General features: G+C 38.0%; 1 protein-coding gene and 2 pseudogenes across 2 annotated transcripts in view; 1 reads left to right on the plus strand and 2 right to left on the minus strand.

Moving 5' to 3' along the window:
• ZFR (zinc finger RNA binding protein) overlaps window positions 1-21,438 on the plus strand; it is an 84,849-nt gene that overhangs the window by 60,547 nt on the left and 2,864 nt on the right. For both annotated transcript variants that reach the window (XM_049648227.1, XM_049648228.1), the window contains 2 exons: window positions 17,349-17,460; window positions 17,568-17,665. In XM_049648227.1, the coding sequence (XP_049504184.1) occupies window positions 17,349-17,460; window positions 17,568-17,665 (210 nt within the window). The remainder of the gene's footprint in view (window positions 1-17,348; window positions 17,461-17,567; window positions 17,666-21,438) is intronic.
• LOC125934677 (40S ribosomal protein S25-like) lies at window positions 1,549-1,981 on the minus strand (annotated as a pseudogene).
• On the minus strand, window positions 10,824-12,099 carry LOC125934676 (60S ribosomal protein L23-like; annotated as a pseudogene).

Consider the following 21,438-nt stretch of genomic DNA (forward strand, 5'->3'; position numbering starts at 1 on the left):
AACTCTTAACTATGAAAGCTTCAGAGTATGTTTAAAAAAATTTTTTTTTAATGTTTACCTGTTTATGAGAGAGAACATGAGCAGGAAAGGGGGGTGCAGAGGATCCAAAGCAGGCTCTGTGCTGACAGCGGTGATCCCTATAGGCTCTAACCCACAAACCATGAGATCATAACCTGAGCTGAAATCAGACACTCAAGGGACTGAGCACCCAGGCTATTCTCTGCCCCCATTTTATTTCTGCCCCTCATTGTAAACATCGTCTTGCACAGAAGAATTTCTCTGGCTTTTCTTATATGCTTGTTTTTCCAAATGAACTTTACTACAGCTTTGTTCAGTTTCTCCAAAGTTCTCATGATGTTTTTTAAGTAGTACTTCACTGAATTAATAGATTAGTTTGGGGAATATCACTTTTATAATACTGACTCTTCTTGGCCAAGAGTATGTGATATCCTGCTTGCTGAAGTTAATTTTACATACCTGCTCAGATTTGAATAGGTTGTATGCATGTTAAATTTTGGTTTGGGTTGTTTGTTTGTACCTACATATTTAATCTTTCAGGGTTTTTTTTTCCTTCCCCCTTCACATTTTATTTTCCGGTTGTTGTGTATATAAAAGCTATTAACTTTCAGTATTAATTTTGCAACCTGCCACTTGACTGCATTCCTTTATTTGTAATATTTTTTTTCATATGATATTCTTGGGTTTTCTAATCTTAGAAACATAACTATAAATGATATTTTGCCTTCTTTCTCTTTTCTAATTTAATTGATACTTGTAGAATAAATAGGGAATATAATAATACTTTACATGCATGCTATGTTCATACATGCATTGAAAATGCTTCTGGGAAAAAGGAAAAAAGTGCTTCTAGGTGTGAAATGTACTAATTAACATGATGATTAGCCTTTTATTGTAGAGCATGCACCTATTGATCTTGGGGTTATAAGTTCAAGCCCCACATTGGGCATGGAACTTAGATGAAAAAAAAAAAGTAAAGAGGGGCACCTGGGTGGCTCAGTAAGTTAAGCGTCTGACTCTTGATCTCAGTTCTGGGTTGTTAGTTCAGGCCTCACATTGGGCTCCCCACTGGGCATGAAGCCTACTTAAAAACAAAAAGTAAAAAATAAAAAGAAGGAGGAATGGAAATTGAACTTTACCAGATAATTTTTCAGGGTTTATTGACCTAAATGTATAGTTTTTTTCCTTTCAGTCTGTTCAATATTGTATATAATACAAATAAATTATCTCAATTGAGCTAGCTTTGCGTTCCAGGGGTGATTCTCATATATATGAGACTATTAATGAACTATTAAATTCTGTTTGCTGACGGTCTGTTTAGGATTTTTTTTGGTGATAAAATTTTTTTCTAGTTTTATTTTTATCCTTGTTTTCAGATTTAGAATAAGTAATGCACTAATGGTATAAAAACAATCTGGAACCTTTTATTCTTTCTCTGAACTCTGAAACAGTTTTAATAGGATCAAACTACTACTGTCATTTGATGATACTGTTCTCCAATGTCTCTCTCTTTTTAATTTAATAAATTTTTATTTTCCAAAATGTGCATTTGGTGAGATCTCTTCATGCATGTTCACCAGCAGCTGAGACATCTCCACCCTTGGTGTTTCTGGTGTAAATTACTTGAGCTCTGTGCTTTGAAACCAGTTAGTAAGTTCTTTACTAATCAGCTCCTAAAGGGCTTCCCTGGCCAAGAAAACTCAAATCTTCAGTCTGAGACAACAGCTGGAGTTATAACCTTATGGTTGGGAACTTCCTTACAGAGTGTCATATGTTGCTTTGTCAAACAAAACCAGGTTATCTATTGAGCTTGTCCCAAATTTTGCCTTTGGGCCACTTCTTTTTGGGCCCGATTTGTTCATTGAATCTTTGTCTTTTTTGGCCAACTTTCTGCCATCTTTCTTCTTGACCTTGGGTGACATTGTGAAGCTCAAAGAGCAGCAGCCACCTCCAGTGTCTTTCAAGAAATGGGGGTAGCATTTTCTCAATTTTTTCTGTTGATTAATTAGTCTAATTTTTCTCTCTCCTGAGCTTCATTTTGGCAACTTCCATTTTCCTAGAAAAATTGACCAATTCAGCTAGATATTCAGATTTTTACATGATAGAATTTTGCTATCTCAGGGTTTAAGTACTTGCAGCATCTTTATTATTTTGTTTCTTTGTAATTCTCCTTTTGATTGATTACACTAGCCAACAATCGTAGTTAGCATATAAGAGCAAAATGAATGAGTGTTTCAGTATTTATATGTGGTCAGAATTCACAAAATTCTTAATATATTTTAATATAAAATTGTATTAAGCATTACCTAACTTCATATTTTTTTAATGTTTATTATTGTTGAGAGAAAGAGAGAGCAGGGGAGAGGTAGAGAGAGAGGGAAACAGAATCCGAAGCAGGCTCCAGGCTGTGAGCTGTCAGCACAGAGCGCAGTGGGGGGCTTGAACTCACAAACCCTGAGATCATGACCTGAGCAGAAGTGGGAAGCTTAACCTACTGAGCTACCTAGGCGCCCCCAAAATGGTTACTTATTTAGTTTGAGACAGAGAGGGAGCAGGGGAGGGGCAAAGAGAAAGGGAAACACAGAATCCGAAGCAGGCTCTAGGCTCTGAGCTGTCAGTGCAGAGCCCAGTGCAAGGCTCGAACTTATGAACTGCGAGATTATGGCCTAAGTTGATGTCGAAATCCCAACCAAGTGAGCCACCCAGGTGCCCCTCAGGTTTTTAGTGTATAAAAATATATGCCCTATACATCATTTTGCTTTCTGCTTCCTTTAACTTCAGTCCTCTCCACCCAGGTGCCCTTGAGGCTATTTCACCTGATGGCTGATCTTTGAAATCGTGTACATATAACAAAAGTACACCAATTTTTTGATTGTTTATAACACACCAGAATGTCAGTATTTTGACATTTAAAAATGTCTTATTTAGGCAGTGGTTTACTTTTCATATTATTTTTTCCTGTCCCCAAAGAATCAGCTCCTTGGGTTTATTTGCCAGATATACCATTTTCCTATTTATTTCTAATTTCATCTCTTTATATTTTTTGGGTGGGGGGTTATTTTACTGTTCTTTTACAAACTTTTTGAGATGGGTACTTGTTTCATTCACTCTCTTTAATTCTAATTCCAGTATAGTTAACATACAGTGTAATATTAGTTTCAGGTGTACAATGGAGTGATTTAACAATTCTGTACATCACCCAGTGCTCATCAAGACAGGTACACTCCTTAATCCCTATCACCTATTTCACCCATCCCCCCACTCTCATTCACTCTTTAATTATGTAGAGGTTTTAACACAGATTTTGGCTATATATGTAATATTTTCTTTTTATTTTCTATGTAATCTGAAATTTGTCTTCACATTGTCTTTAAGCAAAAAGTAGTTTTGAGGGAATTTTTGAATTCGTTGTGATTGAAGGAGGGTTGCTTTTATTTCTGTAAATAAGCTCTAGTTTTTATAGCATTGTAATCTGATAAAGGTATTCTATTTACAGTTTTTGGAATTTAAAGTTTTGCTTTGCAGTCTGATATATACCATTTTTATAATCTATATGGGCATGTTAAAGAGGTGTTCTCAGTAAGATATTGGGGCGCCTGGGTGGCTCAGCCAGTTAAGGGGCCAACTCTTGATTTCGGCTCAGGTCATGATCTCACAGTTCATGAGATTGAGCCCTGCGCCCAGCTCTGTGCTGACAGCATGGAGCCTGCTTGGAATTCTCTTTTCTCTGCCTCTCCCCCTGTTCTCCTCTCTCTCTATCCCTCCCTCTCAAAATAAATCAATATTTTTTAAAAAGTTACAGCGGGGCGCCTGGGTGGCTCAGTCTGTTAAGCGGCCGACTTCGGCTCAGGTCATGATCTCGTGGTCCGTGAGTTCGAGCCCCGCGTGCAGGCTCTGTGCTGATAGCTCAGAGCCTGGAGCCTGTTTCAGATTCTGTGTCTCCCTCTCTCTGGCCCTCCCCTGTTCATGCTCTGTCTCTCTCTGTCTCAAAAAAATAAATAAACGTTAAAAAAAAAAATTTAAAAAGTTACAGCAAACAACATTCACTCCTTAGTTCAGTTTAATCATCTTTCTATATAGTTTCCTTACATATATTTTGTCTACTTTGTTTATCCATGGATTGATGAAAGAATTAAAATCCGCTATTTCTATTGTGTTTCTGTTTCCTATAGTTTGTGCTTTACTGTTTTGTTGCAGTAATAATTTTGGACATAAACACTTAATATAGTTTTGTCATTGTGAATATGAACCCTTTCCCATTATAAAGGGCCCCCCGTTTTAACACTTTCTGCCAAGAGTTAATAAGCCTTGTTCATTGATTAATATTGAAACTCTAGTTTTCTTTTCGTTGGCATTTGTCTGGTAGGAGTGTATTTCGTGTTTCCTTTGTTTTCTTCTGTGCTTTACCATAATTCTTATTTTTTCCTTTTCTTGTCCTTTTTATGTGTGAATTTTTTTCTTTTTGACTATTAATTGTTGCCCTTCTATTTTATATACTATTCTTATTCATCTATCTCTTTTAACAGTTTTAGATAATATCTGCCAACCTCTCACCTATAAAAGCTGAGAAAATGATCACTTATACATCCTCCCCTTACCCCATCCTTCTTGGGTTTGTTATTTCTTTTGTTCATTCCATTTATTTCTTTAATGTATTTACACCTGTTTCTTGATTAACTTATCTTAATATATACTGATTCCATTTAGAAAACAGGTCAATTTACACAGTTACGCGTTTTAAATTTTAAAAGTGTGAAAATAACTACATTTACCTTCTGTAGCCATATTCTGTATGATTGTTTAATGTTCTATATTTTAATGGTTCAATGCCAACCACTAGGTCTTTTTACTGGGGCTTTGCCTTTTCATTTCCTAATTGACTGCATTTTATCATCAAATAGTTTTTATCAAAAGGTGTGTAAGTTTTAAAAAATTTCTCACATTTGAGAATCTCTGCCAATCGCCATTACTTTAATGAGAAATTCATTGTTAGGTCACAGTTTTTCCTCTCTCCATTTTTAGTTTTGCTCCACTATTTTCCAGCATTGTGTATTGGTAAATCTAAATTCAGCCTAATTTTTTTGCCCTGACGTTTTTTTTTACAGGCTATTGAAAGAATTGTTTCTTTATTCTTCCATATCATTACCTTAACCAAATTATGTCTTGGAATCTATTGTTTAATATCAGCATTTTTTTTTTTTTTAATCTTTGTGTCCTTTTGTCCTGGAGATTTGGTTTTTCTTTCAGTTAGGGGAGAAATAATCTTCCATTATGTCTAATTTTTTTTTTTTTTTAATTTTTTTAATGTTTATTTCTTTTAAGAGGGAGCAGGCCAGGAAGAGAAGCAGGCTCCTTGCTGTCAGCACAGAGCCTGACCAGGACTCAAACTCTTGAACCCTGAGATTGTGACCTGAGCTGAAATGATGAGTCAGACACTTAACTAACTGAGCCATCCAGGCTCCCCTCTGATTAATAGGATTTTCTATTTTAGGGAAACCAGGTTTCCTTACGTTGGATTGCCTTTGTCTTGCATATCTTTTATCTTCGTAATTATCTTAAGTCTTGTTCTCTTTCCTCTTGTATCCCTATGATTGTCTCTTCAGCAGTACCTTGGTTTTCAGTTATGTTGTATTTTTCTTTACTATTTATAATTCATTTATTCTGTAATAATGTTATTTTATGTTTCAGTGTGCTTTATTAGCTCTAATCTTGCTTTTCATCTCAACTTTGAGTTCTTAATTTTATTGGCTTTTTGCTGATCAGGTTCTCTCTTACAACTCAGAATGTTAGCAGAGAGATTCTTTCAGAACAGGTTTTTTTGTTGTTGTTAAGTTTATTTATTTTTGAGAGAAAGAGCAGGCAGGGGCAGAGAGAGAAAAGGAGACAGAGAATCCCAAGCAGGCCCCACACTGTCAGCACAGAGTTGATGCAGGACTCAAACCCACATAGTGTGAGATCGGACGCTGAACTGACTGAGCCAACCAGGCACTTCCACAGCAGGTTTAAAAAAAATTTTTTTTAATAGACATTAATTTTTTAGAGTAGTTTTTGGATCTTCTGCTCTCACATGTTCACTCCCTCCCTGTCAATATTCCTCACCAGAGGGGTACATTAGTTACAAGCAGTGAACCTGTATTGACACATCAACATCACTCAGTTCTGAGAATAGATTTTTCATCTCTGTTTTTCATGGTACATTCCACCCAAATATAGAGATGTCATGTCTAGTTTGTTTTTGTTTTTTCTTCTCCTTGGTTGTCAGTTTGATTACAAAATTGTTTTTGTGCTCAGATATCCAAACAAGAATTGTCTTTGAATCTGTGCCTTTTAAAATCCCTTTCTTTTTCTTCTCCTGTGAGCTCTGCTTTGAGGATTGTTTATTGGAAAGACATACAGATTTGCTGTATCCAGCCTTATTGCAGACATAGGCTGTGCTCTCTACTATATCTTGGTTGAATGTGCTGTGCTATTGTGTGAGGTAGATTCCATTGACACATTTCAGGCTTTAGTGTTCAAACCCAGGGTGGACACCTAGAGCTTTTTCGCCTATGCAGAATCTGCTCTCTTCCCCACCCCTACCCCCACCCCCGCTCCAAGCCTATTTACCTTCTCCTTGTAGAAACTACTTCCATTTCCCTGAACCAACAGGGTATTTGGGTATGTGATGCCACTTTGGGACACTTGAGAGTTTACAGCCATCCTTGGTAATACATTTTTCCTACCCTTACTCCTTTGAAAGATCTTTTTTTTTCTTTTTTATCTACATGTTAGCCAAATGTCTATTTAGGGATAATTAGATGTGGATAATTAGGATTCTTCTTGTTCTTTCCTTCCTCCCTTCTGCAAGAGTCTTCAGGATGGTGAATTCTACTCTTTTCCTTTCTCTGTTAAGATGGAAGGGGAGGTAGAAGGAAAAGGGGTTTTTACATTTAGGAAAATTTCTTCTGGAATTACCTTCAATATGACTTGTAATGCTTCAATATGAATTTTATTGCTAAAATTTTTTGGAGTTTTCTCACTCAACTGCCACCCCCACCCCCACCCCCATCTTCTGTCTAGAGAACCAAGTTGGGAGCTACATGGAGAGTTGCCCAAGGCCTGCAATTTCTTGGAAAGTTCTTTCACTGACCTTTTCCTCTGTTTTTGGTTAAAGCTGTTACATTTTTGCTTGGGTGGTATGTGTTGTAACATATTCCTTAATCATGTTTTGGGCCAGAGATGGTGAAGTTTGGGTTTGTGCTGTCACCTTAAGCAAAGAGTAACTTTTTTTTTTTTTTTTTAATTTTTTTTTTTTCAACGTTTTTAATTTATTTTTGGGACAGAGAGAGACAGAGCATGAACGGGGGAGGGGCAGAGAGAGAGGGAGACACAGAATCGGAAACAGGCTCCAGGCTCCGAGCCGTCAGCCCAGAGCCTGACGCGGGGCTCGAACTCACGGACCGCGAGATCGTGACCTGGCTGAAGTCGGACGCTTAACCGACTGCGCCACCCAGGCGCCCCAAATAGTAACTTTTCTTGATTTCATAAAAGAAATTTGAAATTTTTTATGAACTTTATTATCTTTAGTTTTATTTAGCATTCAGATTATTTGAATAAATCTTTAAGTAACAGTGCCTGCTTTTAGGCTTTCATTTACCACTACAGTGAGTACTGAAATGGTACTTTGCCTTCAGAGTAGTTCTTTTGTCCTAAACCCATGGTGATGAAGTAAAGAAAAGGCAGAGCTGTTGTCAGGTTGGCCTGGCATCAGAGTTGCTATGTGGTATCTGAACCTCCTTTAGAATGGTATACCTCTATAATAGTATACTATGGTATAATTTACAAAGGGCATATGATTATTTTTTTAATGTTTATTATATATTATATTTCTGAATAGTATATATGAACTTAAGGAATATTTTACAAAAAGAATAACCTGTCACAACATACATGAACCTCCAAAATACTGTGTTAAGTGAAGGAAGCCTTAGACACAAAAGGTCACATTATGTGATTACATTTGTGTGAAATATCCAGAATAAACAAATACATACAGACAGAATGCAAATTGATGGGCTTCCAGAGACATGGGGGGAAAGAGGAAATGGGAGAAACTACTTAATGGATAAGAAGTTTTACTCTGAAATTATGGCAATGTTTTGAATTAGAGGTGTTAGTTGCACAACATAGTGAATTATTCACTTTAAAGTACTTGATTTTATATTATGTGACTTTTACCTTACTTTTTATTTTATTTTATTTTATTTTATTTTTTTTTAATTTTTTTTTAACATTTATTTATTTTGAGACAGAGAGAGACAGAGCATGAAGGGGGGAGGGGCAGAGAGAGAAGGAGACACAGAACCGGAAGCAGGCTCCAGGATCTGAGCCATCAGCCCAGAGCCCGACGCGGGGCTCGAACTCACGGACCGCGAGATCGTGACCTGGCTGAAGTCGGATGCTTAACCGACTGAGCCACCCAGGCGCCCCTACCTTACTTTTTAAAAACTTGTATGTATTTATTTTTGAGAGCAAGTGGGTGAGGGGCAGAGAGGGAGAGAGAGAATCCCAAGCAGGCCCTGTGCTGTTGGCACAGAGCCTAACACGAGGCTCAAACTCATGAACCATGAGATTGACTGGAACCAAGATCAAGAGTTAGACGCTTAACTGACGGAATCACCCAGGTGCCCTGAATTTTACCTCACTTCTTTCTTTTATTTTAAAAAAAAAACATTTTTTTTTAAACGTTTATTCATTTTTGAGAAACAGAGCACACAAACGGGGGTGGGGCAGAGAGAGGGAGACACAGAATATGAAGCGGGTTCCAGGCTCTGAGCTGTCAGCACAGAGCCTGACGAGGGGCTCAAACTCACAAACCATGAGATCATGACCCAAGGCAAAGTCTGATGCTTAACCGACTGAGCTACCCAGGTGCCCCTACCTCACTTTTTAAAAGAATGATCTGCCAAATGTTAAAGGACAGTTCTCAAAGAGGCTGAGGGAACTGCCGTAATTCTTCTGCTTTGTGCTCAAATAGCTGTTGAAATATGTGATTATTTCTTTCTACATATTTTGTTATGTTTTTTCCCAAGAATATAAGTAATTTAGGTTTTAGTGGTGGTGGCTTGTAGTAAGAGAGTTCCTATCACTTTTTTCTTTTTAAGTAATCTCTACACCCGACATGGGGTTTGATCAAACTCGCCATCCTAAAATCAAGAGTCACATCCTCTACTGACTGAGCCAGCCAGGTGCCCCCTGCCTGTAACTTTTAGAACCAGTGAAGAGTTTTTAAATGATAGGACACTGACATTCAGGGCGAAGAAATAACATTGTCTTAGCTTGTAAAAGAATCAGCAAGTTACACTTGAAGGGTATTGTCTCATTCACTTTAGTTTAAAAATAATAATGTAGCACTTAGCTACCCCCCAACAAAAACCATCTACTTAAACCATCTACACATGTACCCCCTAATCACCAAAAGCTGTAAAAAAAATTATTCTCACAAGACATGACAATTTTTACCAAGAATTGTTGAGTCTGAAATGAGGTGTTACTGCATAAATGTAATACAAAAATACAATATCCTGCAAATGGACGTGGGAATGAAAATCTGTCATGCATGTATCAATATTAACCTGTGTCAACTAGAATATAGAAATGGATTTTGTGTATATAGTTGCTTGTTGTAAATGATATTCATAAAATCCTATTTTATTATTACTAACATCTTCATCTGTCAAATGGGAATAATAGTCCTATCTGCCCCTAAAAGGTGATTGTGGGAATTTACATTGGTTAATGTACATAAGAGCTTAGAATAGTGCTTAGTTTATAATAAGAACTCAATAAGCATTAGTTTTAATAAAGAGGATAACTACTATTATTTCTGTTATATAACCAGACTTCCTAGTGTTAGATTGTGCTTACATTAAATATAATAGCCCTATTGTAAATCTTTGAGCTTGTCAGTTGTATGCTAAAAAAGGGTTTACCCGTTTACTTTGCCACCAAATGAAAGTATCTGCGTTCTCACAGTCTCAGAAGATGTTTTTTTAAGTCAGTGGCACACCTGGCTGGCTCGGTCAGTGGAATGTGCGACTCTTGATTTTAGAGTTGTGAGTTTGGACCCCACATTGGGTGTAGAGACTACGTAAAATCTTTTAGGGAGGCCTAGGTGGCTCAGTTGGTTGGGTATCTGACTATTGATCTCAAGTCTTGATCCCAGGGTTCTGAGTTCAAGCCCCATATTGGGCTCCACACTAGGTATGAAGCCTGCTTAATTAATTAAATCTTTAAAAAGAAAAGAAAAGAAAGAAACTAATATCCAAGGAAACTAGTTAACTGGTCTGGATCACCCATTGATAAAGGATATACATTGCAATATAGTTGTGGTTTTTAAAAACAAAAACATTTTAAATCAGACCTGGGTTTAAATCTCAACCTAATTTTTACAGTTTAGCTGCATAACCTTGGACAAGTTATTTAACCTCTTTAAGATTTTCCCCCCAGTCTTTAAAATTCAGGTATAGTAGCATCTAGTTATGAGGATTAAATTAAATTATGCATTTAAAGTGCTTATTAGCACGTGGGACACCTGTGTGGTTCAGTCGGTTAAGCATCCAACTTCGGCTCAGGTCATGATCTCACCTTTGGTAGGTTCAAGTTCCGCATCTGGCTCTGTGCTAACAGCTCAGAGCCTAGAGCCTGCTTCACATTCTGTGTCTCCCTCTCCCTCTGCCCCTCCCCTACTTGCATGCACGATCTCTCTCTCGCTCGCTCGCTCGCTCGCTCTCACAAAAATAAATATGGGCATATGGTGGCTCAGTTGGTTAAGTGACCGACTTCGTCTCAGGTCATGATCTCACAGTTTGTGGGTTCAAGCCCCATGTGGGGCTCTGTGCTGAACACTTGACTGGAGCCTGGAGCCTGCTTCAGATTCTGCGTCTCCTTCTCTCTCTGCCCCTCCCCCGCTTGTGCTCTGTCTCACCCTCTCAAAAATAAACAAACTTAAAAAAATTCTTTTTAAATAAACATTTAGAAAAATAAAAATAAAGTGCTTAGCATAAAAAATAAAGTGCTTAGCATGGTGCTTGCCACATTGTAAGCCTAATTAGTACAACTAGAGATGAGAAGGAAGAATAGGCTTCATAAGTGGTTTGGGTTAGGGGGCAAATAATTTTTTTTTTTTTTAAACAATACACCAAAGAAACATGCAGTACTGCCAGCAGTGGATGAAATCCTGGGCCACAAGTCTGCACACTCTTTGGCAGCTCCTCCTGTGATAGCAGAACCTATCATTTCACCTTTATTGTTTACTGTGACCCTTCTGCTATCTTCAAAATAGAAAAACACACCATCTTTTCTCTGGTATGACCTTCATTGACAAATTACCACTGCTGGTTGTACCTTCTTTCTGAACTCTGGTTTGCCTTTCTTCACTGTGGCCATCACCATGTCACCCACAACAGCAGTAAAAAGTCTGTTCAGTCATTGCTTGATCCCCTTCACAGAGATGATACACAGTTTTTTAGTTCCTGTGTTGTCAGCACAGTTGATCATGGCTCCTACTAGAAGACCTAGGGAAATCCAGAATTTCACACTGAAGGACCCACCACATCCTCACTTCAACATCTTGAATGCCAGAAAGGAACCCATGAGTGTATGTGTGTAAAAGTTTGTTTATTTATTTTGAGAGAGGGAGAGAACAAGCAAGCAGGGGAGAGGCAGAGAGAGGGAACCCCATGTAGGCTTTGCACTATCAGCACAGAGCCTGATGCGGGGCTTGAACTCATGAGTCATGAGATCATGGCCTGACTTGAAATCAAGAGTCAGACACTTAACTGACTAAGCCGCCCAGGAGCCCCTCCCCCCACAAGTGGCTTTTAAAGCAAATATTAAAATTGTAGATCTCAAATCATTTAATATGGAGAGCTTTTCTCTCTACATAGCTTCAGCTACCAAGATTCTTTATAATCTAAATATTATTTCTCTTGATTCTGTTCATCTTTGATGTTTACTTTTTACTTTCAAATGCATACATTTCAGAGTTTATAAACCACGTGCATACTATTTTTGTTGCTTTCCCAACTATAGACATTTGCTTAGAAAATAACCATGTTCTGTAGAAAATTAATATTTTTAAATTGCTTGCTTCATAGCAAATGATCTCAGAAGGCAGATCGTTGACCTAGTTTTATTGTAGGTATTTATATATTGACTTTGGTTTTCCACAAGTAATTTATTTCCTTCTTGGTTTTTATTTAGTCTATACCTTTATTTGCAAGTATAAATCATAAATCCTCACTTTTCAAGGTTAATAAGTAGATTTTGATAAAACTTTGAATTACTTGAAACACACCCTGTGTCTTGACATACCAAGACTACAGCTGATTATTTAATACTTTTTTTCTCTTAACATTTTCTAAAAGTACTTATTAAAAGTGTGAGGTACAGTTGACCCTTGAACAACATAGGGGTTAGGGGCACCAATCCCCACACAGTTAAAAATTCGTGTACAACTTTTGACTGCCCAAAAACTTAACTACTAATAGCCTGCTCTTCATAGGAAACTTCACAAATAATACAGTCCATTAACACATTTTGTATGTTGTATGTATTACATCCTTTGTTCTTATAGTAATGCCTAACTTTTCTTAAATTCTTTTGATATATCAAGGCTACATTCATCTTGTTGTTGTCGTTAATGTTGATGTTATTTATTTTGAGAGAGTGAGCGGGGAAGGGACAGAGATTCCCAGGCAGGCTCCCCACCCAGCGTGGAACCCAACACAGGGCTCAATCCCATGACCATGAGATCATGACCCGAGCCGATAACAAGAGTCAGATGCTCAACTGACCAAGCCACTGAGGTACCCCTCATCTGTCTTTTCAAATTATAACAAATGTCCAAAATATTGTCCTACTTATTTATTAAAGATTTTTATTTTTAAGTGATCTCCACACCTAATGTAGGACTCAAACTCACAACCCTGAGATCAAGAGTGAGATCAAGAGCATGCTTTACTGCCTGAGCCAGCCTGGTACCCGTCTAATATATTTATTTTTACAAAATCCATGTATTGGTGAACCCACACCGGTCAAACGCATGTTATTCAAGGGTCACCTATATTTGTGAAAGCTGCATATTTTGTAACTCAGTGTTGTATTTTGAGCACAGCATCAGGAATTTTGATAATTACCACCTTTAATTTCTCTTATGACCAGTACTGTTCTCACATTATTTTCAAAAGCATTTTGTTTCCTAAACATTTATTGAGTAATTTCTACATGTTGGCTACTTATGCTAGGCACAGGAGTTCAAAATAAATGACATTGATCTTCTCTTCAATGATTTCACAGTCTGTTGAACATCTTAAAATAGTACTTGATTTGTCTAAAAAAGGAGAGCCATTTATTACACATTCATAGAGTTGTCTGAGTAACTGAAGCTGATTCCTTAGAATTCTCAAAAATTTTTTAGGTTTATTTTTATTTATTTTGAGAGAGAATAGAGAGCAAGTGGGGGAGGGACAGAGAGAGGGAGAGAAAGAATCCCAAGCAGGCTCCTTGCTCTCAGCTCAGAGCCCGATGTGGGGCTTGAACTCCCAAACCATGAGATCATGCCTGAGCTGAAGTCAGACTCTTAACTGACTGAGCCATGCCACCCAGGCACCCCTAAAATTCTAAAAATTTCTAACTGACAATCTTTAAACAAAATGTCTTGAACATCTTCCTGCATTCTTCTGAGTAAACTGAACCATCTTAATTTTTTTCATTGTGATTTGCATTTATCATATGAACATTCATTATTTTCATTTTTGTTAATCAGTGTCTCATGCTGCCGGCTATTATTTTTGTACCTGTTAATTGTGTAGTGTCTCTTTAAATTTCCAACTCTCTTATAATTTATTCCTAATTTGTTTGGGGCTACTTCTCCACATGTCCAGACTTTTTAGTTATTGCTATTTAAAGATCTGACTAATGCAGGGGCACCTGGGTGGCTCAGTTGGTTGGGCATCTGACTTCAGCTCAGGTCATGATCTTGCAGTCTGAGTTCAAGCCCCACGTCGGGCTCTGCGCTGACAGCTCAGAGGCTGGAGCCTGCTTCAGATTCTGTCTCCATCTCTCTCTGCCCCTCCCCTGCTCTCACTGTGTCTCTGTCTCTCAAAAATAAAATAAAAACATTTTTTAAATTTTTTAAAAAATCTGACTAATGAGGCGCCTGGGTGGCTCAGTCAGTTAAGCATCCGACTCTGCTCAGGTCCTGATCTCACTGTTCACGAGTTCTTGGGCTCTGTGCTGATAGCTCAGACCCTGGAGCTTGCTTCACATTCTCTCTCTCTCTCTCTCTCTCTCTCTCTCTGCCCTTCCCGTCCTTGCACTCTGTCTCTCTCAAAAATAAATAAAAACATTATAAAAAAAAAAACAATCTGACTAATGGCCTTAGGGTGAATAGGTTGATAGGGTAAATCTCAGATTATATAACTTCATAAGCATTTTAGGTACACAAAAATAGATTCTGACTAAGGTATTTTCAGCTTCATTATCATTTTTGTTTTGTTTTGATTTTTTTTTCTTTTTTTTATTAATTTTTTTTTTTAATTTACATCCAAATTAGTTAGCATATAGTGCAACAATGATTTCAGGAGTAGATTCCTTAGTGCCCCTTGCCCATTTAGCCCATCCCCCCTCCCACAACCCCTCCAGCAACCCTCTGTATGTTCTCCATATTTAAGAGTCTCTTCTGTTTTGTCCCCCTCCCTGTTTTTATATTATTTTTGCTTCCCTTCCCTTATGTTCATATGTTTTGTATCTTAAAGTCCTCATATGAGTGAAGGCATATGATATTTGTCCTTCTCTGACTGACAAATTTTGCTTAGCATAATACCCTCTAGTTCCATCCATGTAGTTGCAAATGGCAAGACTTTATTCTTTTTAATTGCCGAGTAATACTTCATTGTATATATATATATATACCACATCTCCTTTATCCATTCATCCATCGATGGACAGTTGGGCTCTTTCCATACTTTGGCTATTGTTGATAGTGCTGCTATAAACATTGGGGTGCACGTGTCCCTTCGAAACAGCACACCTGTATCCCTTGGATACATACCTGGTAGTGCAATTGCTGGGTTGTAGGGTAGTTCTGTTTTCAGTTTTTTGAGGAACCTCCATACTGTTTTCCAGAGTGGCTGCACCAGCTTGCATTGCCACCAACAATGCAAAAGAGATCCTCTTTATCTGTATCCTAGCCAACATCAGTTGTTGCCTGAGTTGTTAATGTTAGCCATTCTGACAGGTGTGAGGTGGTATCTCATTGTGGTTTTGATTTGTATTTCCCTGATGCTGAGTGATGTTGAGCATTTTTTCATGTGTCAGTTGGCCATCCAGATGTCTTCTTTGGAGAAGTGTCTATTCATGTCTTTTGCCCATTTCTTCACTGGATTATTTGTTTTTTGGGTGTTGAGTTTGATAAGTTCTTTATAGATTTTGGATACTAACCCTTTATCTGCTATGTCGTTTGCAAATATCTTCTCCCATTCTGTCAGTTGCCTTTTAGTTTTGCTGATTGTCTCCTTCGCTGTGCAGAAGCTTTTTATTTTGATGAGGTCCCAGTAATTCATTCATTATCATTTTTTTAATGTTTATTTGTTTTGAGAGAGAGCAAGTGGGAGAGGGGTGGAGAGAGAGAATCTCAAGCAGGCTTCATGCTGTCAGCATAGAGTCCAGCACAGGCTTGATCTCAGGAAGCTTGAGATCATGCCCTGAGCCAAAATCAAGAGCCAGATGTTCTTTTTTTTTTTTTTTTTTTTTTAAATTTTTTTTTTTTCAACGTTTATTGATTTTTGGGACAGAGAGAGACAGAGCATGAACGGGGGAGGGACAGAGAGAGAGGGAGACACAGAATCGGAAACAGGCTCCAGGCTCTGAGCCATCAGCCCAGAGCCTGACGCGGGGCTCGAACTCACGGACCATGAGATCGTGACCTGGCTGAAGTCGGACACTTAACCGACTGCGCCACCCAGGCGCCCCAAGAGCCAGATGTTCAACCAACTGAGCCACCCAGGTGCCCCAGCTTCGTTATCATTTTAAGGATTTTATTGTAGTTTCAATCTGTTTAGTTTCTTTGAATATTGTATTGGTGGTCATACTTTTTAAATTTCAGTAAAAACTATCACAAAATGCGAAAGGCCATATTTTATATTTGTTCCATTTGCGTGAAATGTCCAGAAAGACAAATCTGTAGAAATAAAAAGTGGTTTACTGGTTGCCAGGGGTTGGAGGAAAGGGAAAATGGATAATGATAGCTGGTGGATATGGAGGTTTTTTGGGGGGGTTGGGTGGAGGTGATGCAGTATTCTGGAATTAGATAGTGATAATGGTTGAACAACTTTGTAAGTATACTGAAAACCACTGAATTATACTCTTTAAAAGAATGGATCTTATGTGTATTATATCTCAAGTTTTAAAATCTAAATTAAAGCAAATTTTCTAATAGACCATTCAAAACATATTCTGAATTGGTTTCTTTCTAAATCTATACTTTTACTTTTGTCTTTTATTCATTGGTTTAGATTTTGAGTCTCTCAGATGTAATTTATTTATAGTGAAGGCATAATTTGTATTTTCCTTAGGGATAATATAAGTGCAGTTGTGCATTAAATGAAAATTTAGATAATCTACATTGTTTTTAAAGAAAAAAGTCTTCTTTACTTGGGATATTGATCTACTCTAACTGTAGGTATTAAGGAACAAACATGTGAGCCCTAAATATCTAAAGAATTTTAAGGACTGTCATTTTAATAGGAAAGACCAGCAATAATTAAAACTAAAAACAAACCAAACTCTATTAATTTATTTTGCATTTTTCTTCATTAAGCATAAATTATAATATCTTTTTAAAGTGTAGGGGCGCCTGGGTGACTCAGTCGGTTAAGCGGCCGACTTCGGCTCAGGTCATGATCTTGCGGTCCGTGAGTTTGAGCCCCGCGTCGGGCTCTGTGCTGACAGCTCAGAGCCTGGAGCCTGTTTCAGATTCAGTGTCTCCCTCTCTCTGACCCTCCCTTGTTCATGCTCTGTCTCTCCCTGTCTCAAAAATAAAAAAAATAAATAGATAAAGTGTAAATTATATATTGCCTCATGAGTTTTGTTTTCATTACTTGTTTTATTTCATTTTGATTGTTTTTATATTTAATTTTCTGGTTTTGTGATTTGTTCTATGTAACGTTTTCAGTACTTAAAACTTTTAACAGCAACTTAATAAGTAGTTTTTCATTCTGATGTTTGAAACTGAGTAATTCCTTTGGTCTGTAAGTTATTAAACACAGTTTTTATTTTTTTATTTTTAGGCTATGGAGTTACTAGTCGAGAAGGCGATCAGTAGTGCTTCTAGTCCTCAGAGCCCTGGAGATGCACTGAGAAGAGTTTTTGAGTGCATTTCTTCAGGGATTATTCTTAAAGGTAGTTTTGGCTCATTGTTAATGTTTGTGCATTTGATAGTTGAATAATAACTCTTTCTTTTACAAATGGATAATGCTAATGCCTTTTTTTCTCTATGGTGATTGTAGGTAGTCCTGGACTTCTGGATCCTTGTGAGAAGGATCCATTTGATACCTTGGCAACAATGACTGACCAACAGCGTGAAGACATCACTTCCAGTGCACAGGTACCAGTGTATTCCTAATCCCAAAGTTTTGTTGGGGCACTGCCCTTAAGGTTTTTTGTGGTGTGTGTGTGTGTGTGTGTGTGTGTGTGTGTGTGTGTTTTAATGTTCATTTTATTTTTATTTTTGAGAGAGAAGGAGGGACAGAGAGGGAAAATCCCAAGCAGGCTTCGCACTGTTAGTGCTGAGCCCTATGCGGGGTTTGAACTAACCATAAGATCATGACCTGAGCCGAAACCAGAGTCAGATGTTTAACTGACTGTGCCACCCAGGTGCCCCAAAGTTTTATCTTTTTTGTAATTGTCCTTTAGAAATCATTGTATAGTATTTTTTTTTCTTTTCAAGTTTTTAAATTCTAATTAGTTGGGGCGTCTGGGTGGCTCAGTCATTTTAGTACCCAGCTCTTCTCTTCATTTCAGCTCAGGTATGATCCCAGAGTCATGGTATTGAGCCCCATGGCAGTATTAATGCTGAGTGTAGGGTCTGCTTAAGAGTCTCTCTCTCTCTCTCTCTCTCTCTCTCTCTCTCTGCCCCCGTCCCCTGCTCGCTCGCTCTCTCTCTCTCTCTCTCTCTCTCTCAAATTTAAAAAATAAGTAAATAAACACACACAGATAAATTCCAGTTAGTTACCATACAGTAAAATGTTGGTTTCAGGAATAGAATTCAGTGATTCATTACTGACATATGACACCCAGTGCTCATCATAAGTGCCTTCCTAATACCCATCACCATCTACCACCCACCTTCCTCCATCAACGTTCAGTTTGTTGTCTGTCTTTGTCTTTTTATGTTTCGTTTTCCTCTCTTTTTTTTTTTCCTCCCATATGTTCATCTTCTTCGTTTCTTAAATTCCACATATAAATGAAATCATATGGTATTTATCTTTCTCTGACTGACTCTAGCTCCATCCACGTTGCAAATGGCAAGGTTTCATTCTTTTTTTTATACTTTAGAACTTTTTCCTTAATGTTTATTTTTGAGAGAGAGAGAGAAAGAGAAAGCGCACACATAGGAGCAGGGGAGGGGCAGAGAGAGAGAGAGAGAGAGAGAGAGAGAGCGTGCGAGAGCGTGCACGCGCGCCAGGATCCGAAGCAGGCTCCACACATCCAGTTGAGGTTCGAACTCAGCAACCGTGAGATGACCTGAGCTGAAACAAGTGTCGGATGCTTAACTGACTGAGCCACCCAGGGTCCCCAAAGATTTCATTCTCTTTAATTGCTCTGTGTGTGTGTGTGTGTGTGTGTGTGTGTGTAGTGTTTATATATACATAATGTGCATGTGTGGGTATTCATCAGTCAGTGGACATTTGGGCTTTCTCCATAGTTTGGCTTTTGGTTAATAATGATGCTGTAAACATCAGGGTGCCTGTACCCCTTCGAATTGTTTTTTGGTTGTTGTATCCTTTCTGTAAATACTTAGTAGTACAATTGCTGAGTTGTAAGGTAGTTCTATTTTTTTTAAGTTTTGGGGAACCTCTATAGTTTTTCAGAGTGGCTGCACCAGTTTGCATTCCCACCAACAGTTAAGAGGGTTCCCCTTTCTCCACATCCTCACCAACACCTGTTGTTTCTTGTGTTGTTAATTTTAGCCATTCTGACAGGTGTGAGGTGCTATCTTATTGTGGTTTTGATTTGTATTTCCCTGATGATGAGTGATGTTGAGTATCTTTTCATGTGTCAGTCAATAGGATGTCTTCTTTGGGATGTATAGTATTTTTTTGTGCTTCTTTAGTAAGCCCTTGGAGGAGATATAATTTAAACTAGATTTCACTAATATAATCTTAACTGCATTATTTTAACTATAATTTATATGTCTAAGTAAGTATATTATATAAATATAAAAATACCTCTGTATTTTCAGTGTCTTATTAAATCTGAATATTAGGTTATATATCATGATCAGTATAGGAACTGTTTTATGTCCTCTGGTTTTAAGAAGTGATGTGCTGTGTGGTTTTTGGTAGTTATTCCTATAATTTAGCCTCCCCTGCCACTGGAAAGGCTGTCTAATGTAGTTAATTAAAAATGTAGTCTCTGGAGTCAAGACTGTCTAGGTTTGAATATAAGCTCTTCCATCTTATCTATAAAACAAAGACCAAAGCAGTATCTGTCTCAAGCAGGATTTGGGGGAGGATTAAATGAGTTAATGTGTATAACTATTAACTGTATCTGATATATGGAAGGATCATAATAAATGTTAGCTATTATCAGTTAACAGTTTTTTTTTTTTATAATATTTTTATTTATTTTTGAGACAGAGAGAGACAGAGCATGAGCAGGGGAGGGGCAGAGAGAGAAGGAAACACAGAATATGAAGCAGGCTCCAGGCTCTGAGATGTCGGCACAGAGCCCGACACAGGGCTCGAACTCACGAACCGCGAGATCATGACCTGAGGCAGAACCAAGAGTCCGACACTTAACTGACTGAGCCACCCAGGCGCCCCTAAAGTTTATTTTTTGAAAGAGAGCGTGCACAGTTGTGCACGTGAGCAGGGGAGGGACAGAGTGATTGAGGGAGAGAGAGAATCCCAAGCAGGCTCCACACTGACAGCACAGAGCCTGATGCAGGGCTCAAACTCAAGAACCATGACTGGAGCCAAAACCAAGAGTCAGACTCTTTTTTTTTTTTTTTTTTTTTAATTTTTTTTTTTTCAACGTTTTTTTTAATTTATTTTTGGGACAGAGAGAGACAGAGCATGAACGGGGGAGGGGCAGAGAGAGAGGGAGACACAGAATCTGAAACAGGCTCCAGGCTCCGAGCCATCAGCCCAGAGCCTGACGCAGGGCTCGAACTCACAGACCGCGAGATCGTGACCTGGCTGAAGTCGGACGCTTAACCGACTGTGCCACCCAGGCGCCCCAAGAGTCAGACTCTTAATCGACTGAGCCACCTGGGCGCCCTATGGTAGAAATGTATTAATATTCATTATTGTATACCAGGTATCTTTGGATATTTTCTGTTAATACAGAAAAAAATTACTCTGTTTATCTTTCATAAGTCTCTCTCAGAGAATTTGTATTCTGTTATGGTAAATATTCCTAGTTCTGGCTTCAGAAAGTTGCCTTATAGCTTAAAGGAGATAGAGAAGCACCCACTACTGGTGAAAATCCAGAATTACAAACTAAATAGAATACCTTATCAAGTCCTTATTAACACAGATGATTTGGGGACTTTTAGGATTTCAAAAGCCAATATAATGTGGCACAAAGTTCTAAGGAACTGAAATTGTATAATCGGGGAAAGTTTTAGAATAGTAAATTCTCACACAGATGACTATAGCCAACAACTGTATCTCAGCTGACGAAAATCAACAGGTATTAAAAATATTCTCAATAGCAGCCATTTGGAAAACAGACTCCGAGGTATATTCCCAAGAGAACTGAAAACATGTCCACACAAAAACTTGTACAGGAATGTTCGTAGCAGCATTATGCATAATTGCTAAAAAGTGGAGACATCCCAAATGCCCATCAACTGGTAAATGAATAAACAAATACAGTATATATTCTGTACAGTGGAATATTATTTAGTCATTTAAAGGAATGAAGTACTGATACATGCTATAACATGGATTAACCTTAAAAACCTTATTAAGTGAAAGAAGTCAGACACAAAGCTATATAATGTAGGAGTCCATTTATATGAAATGTCCACAGTCTTCAAATCTTGTAGACATAGAAAAGCGGATTAGTGGTTGTCACTACCTAAGGGTGAAGGGGTTGAGGAATGACTGCCATTGAGTCATAGTTTTGCCGGGGGGGGGGGGGGGGGGGGGG

This window comes from Panthera uncia (assembly GCF_023721935.1).
Source record: "Panthera uncia isolate 11264 chromosome A1 unlocalized genomic scaffold, Puncia_PCG_1.0 HiC_scaffold_17, whole genome shotgun sequence".
Classification (NCBI taxonomy): domain Eukaryota; kingdom Metazoa; phylum Chordata; class Mammalia; order Carnivora; family Felidae; genus Panthera; species Panthera uncia.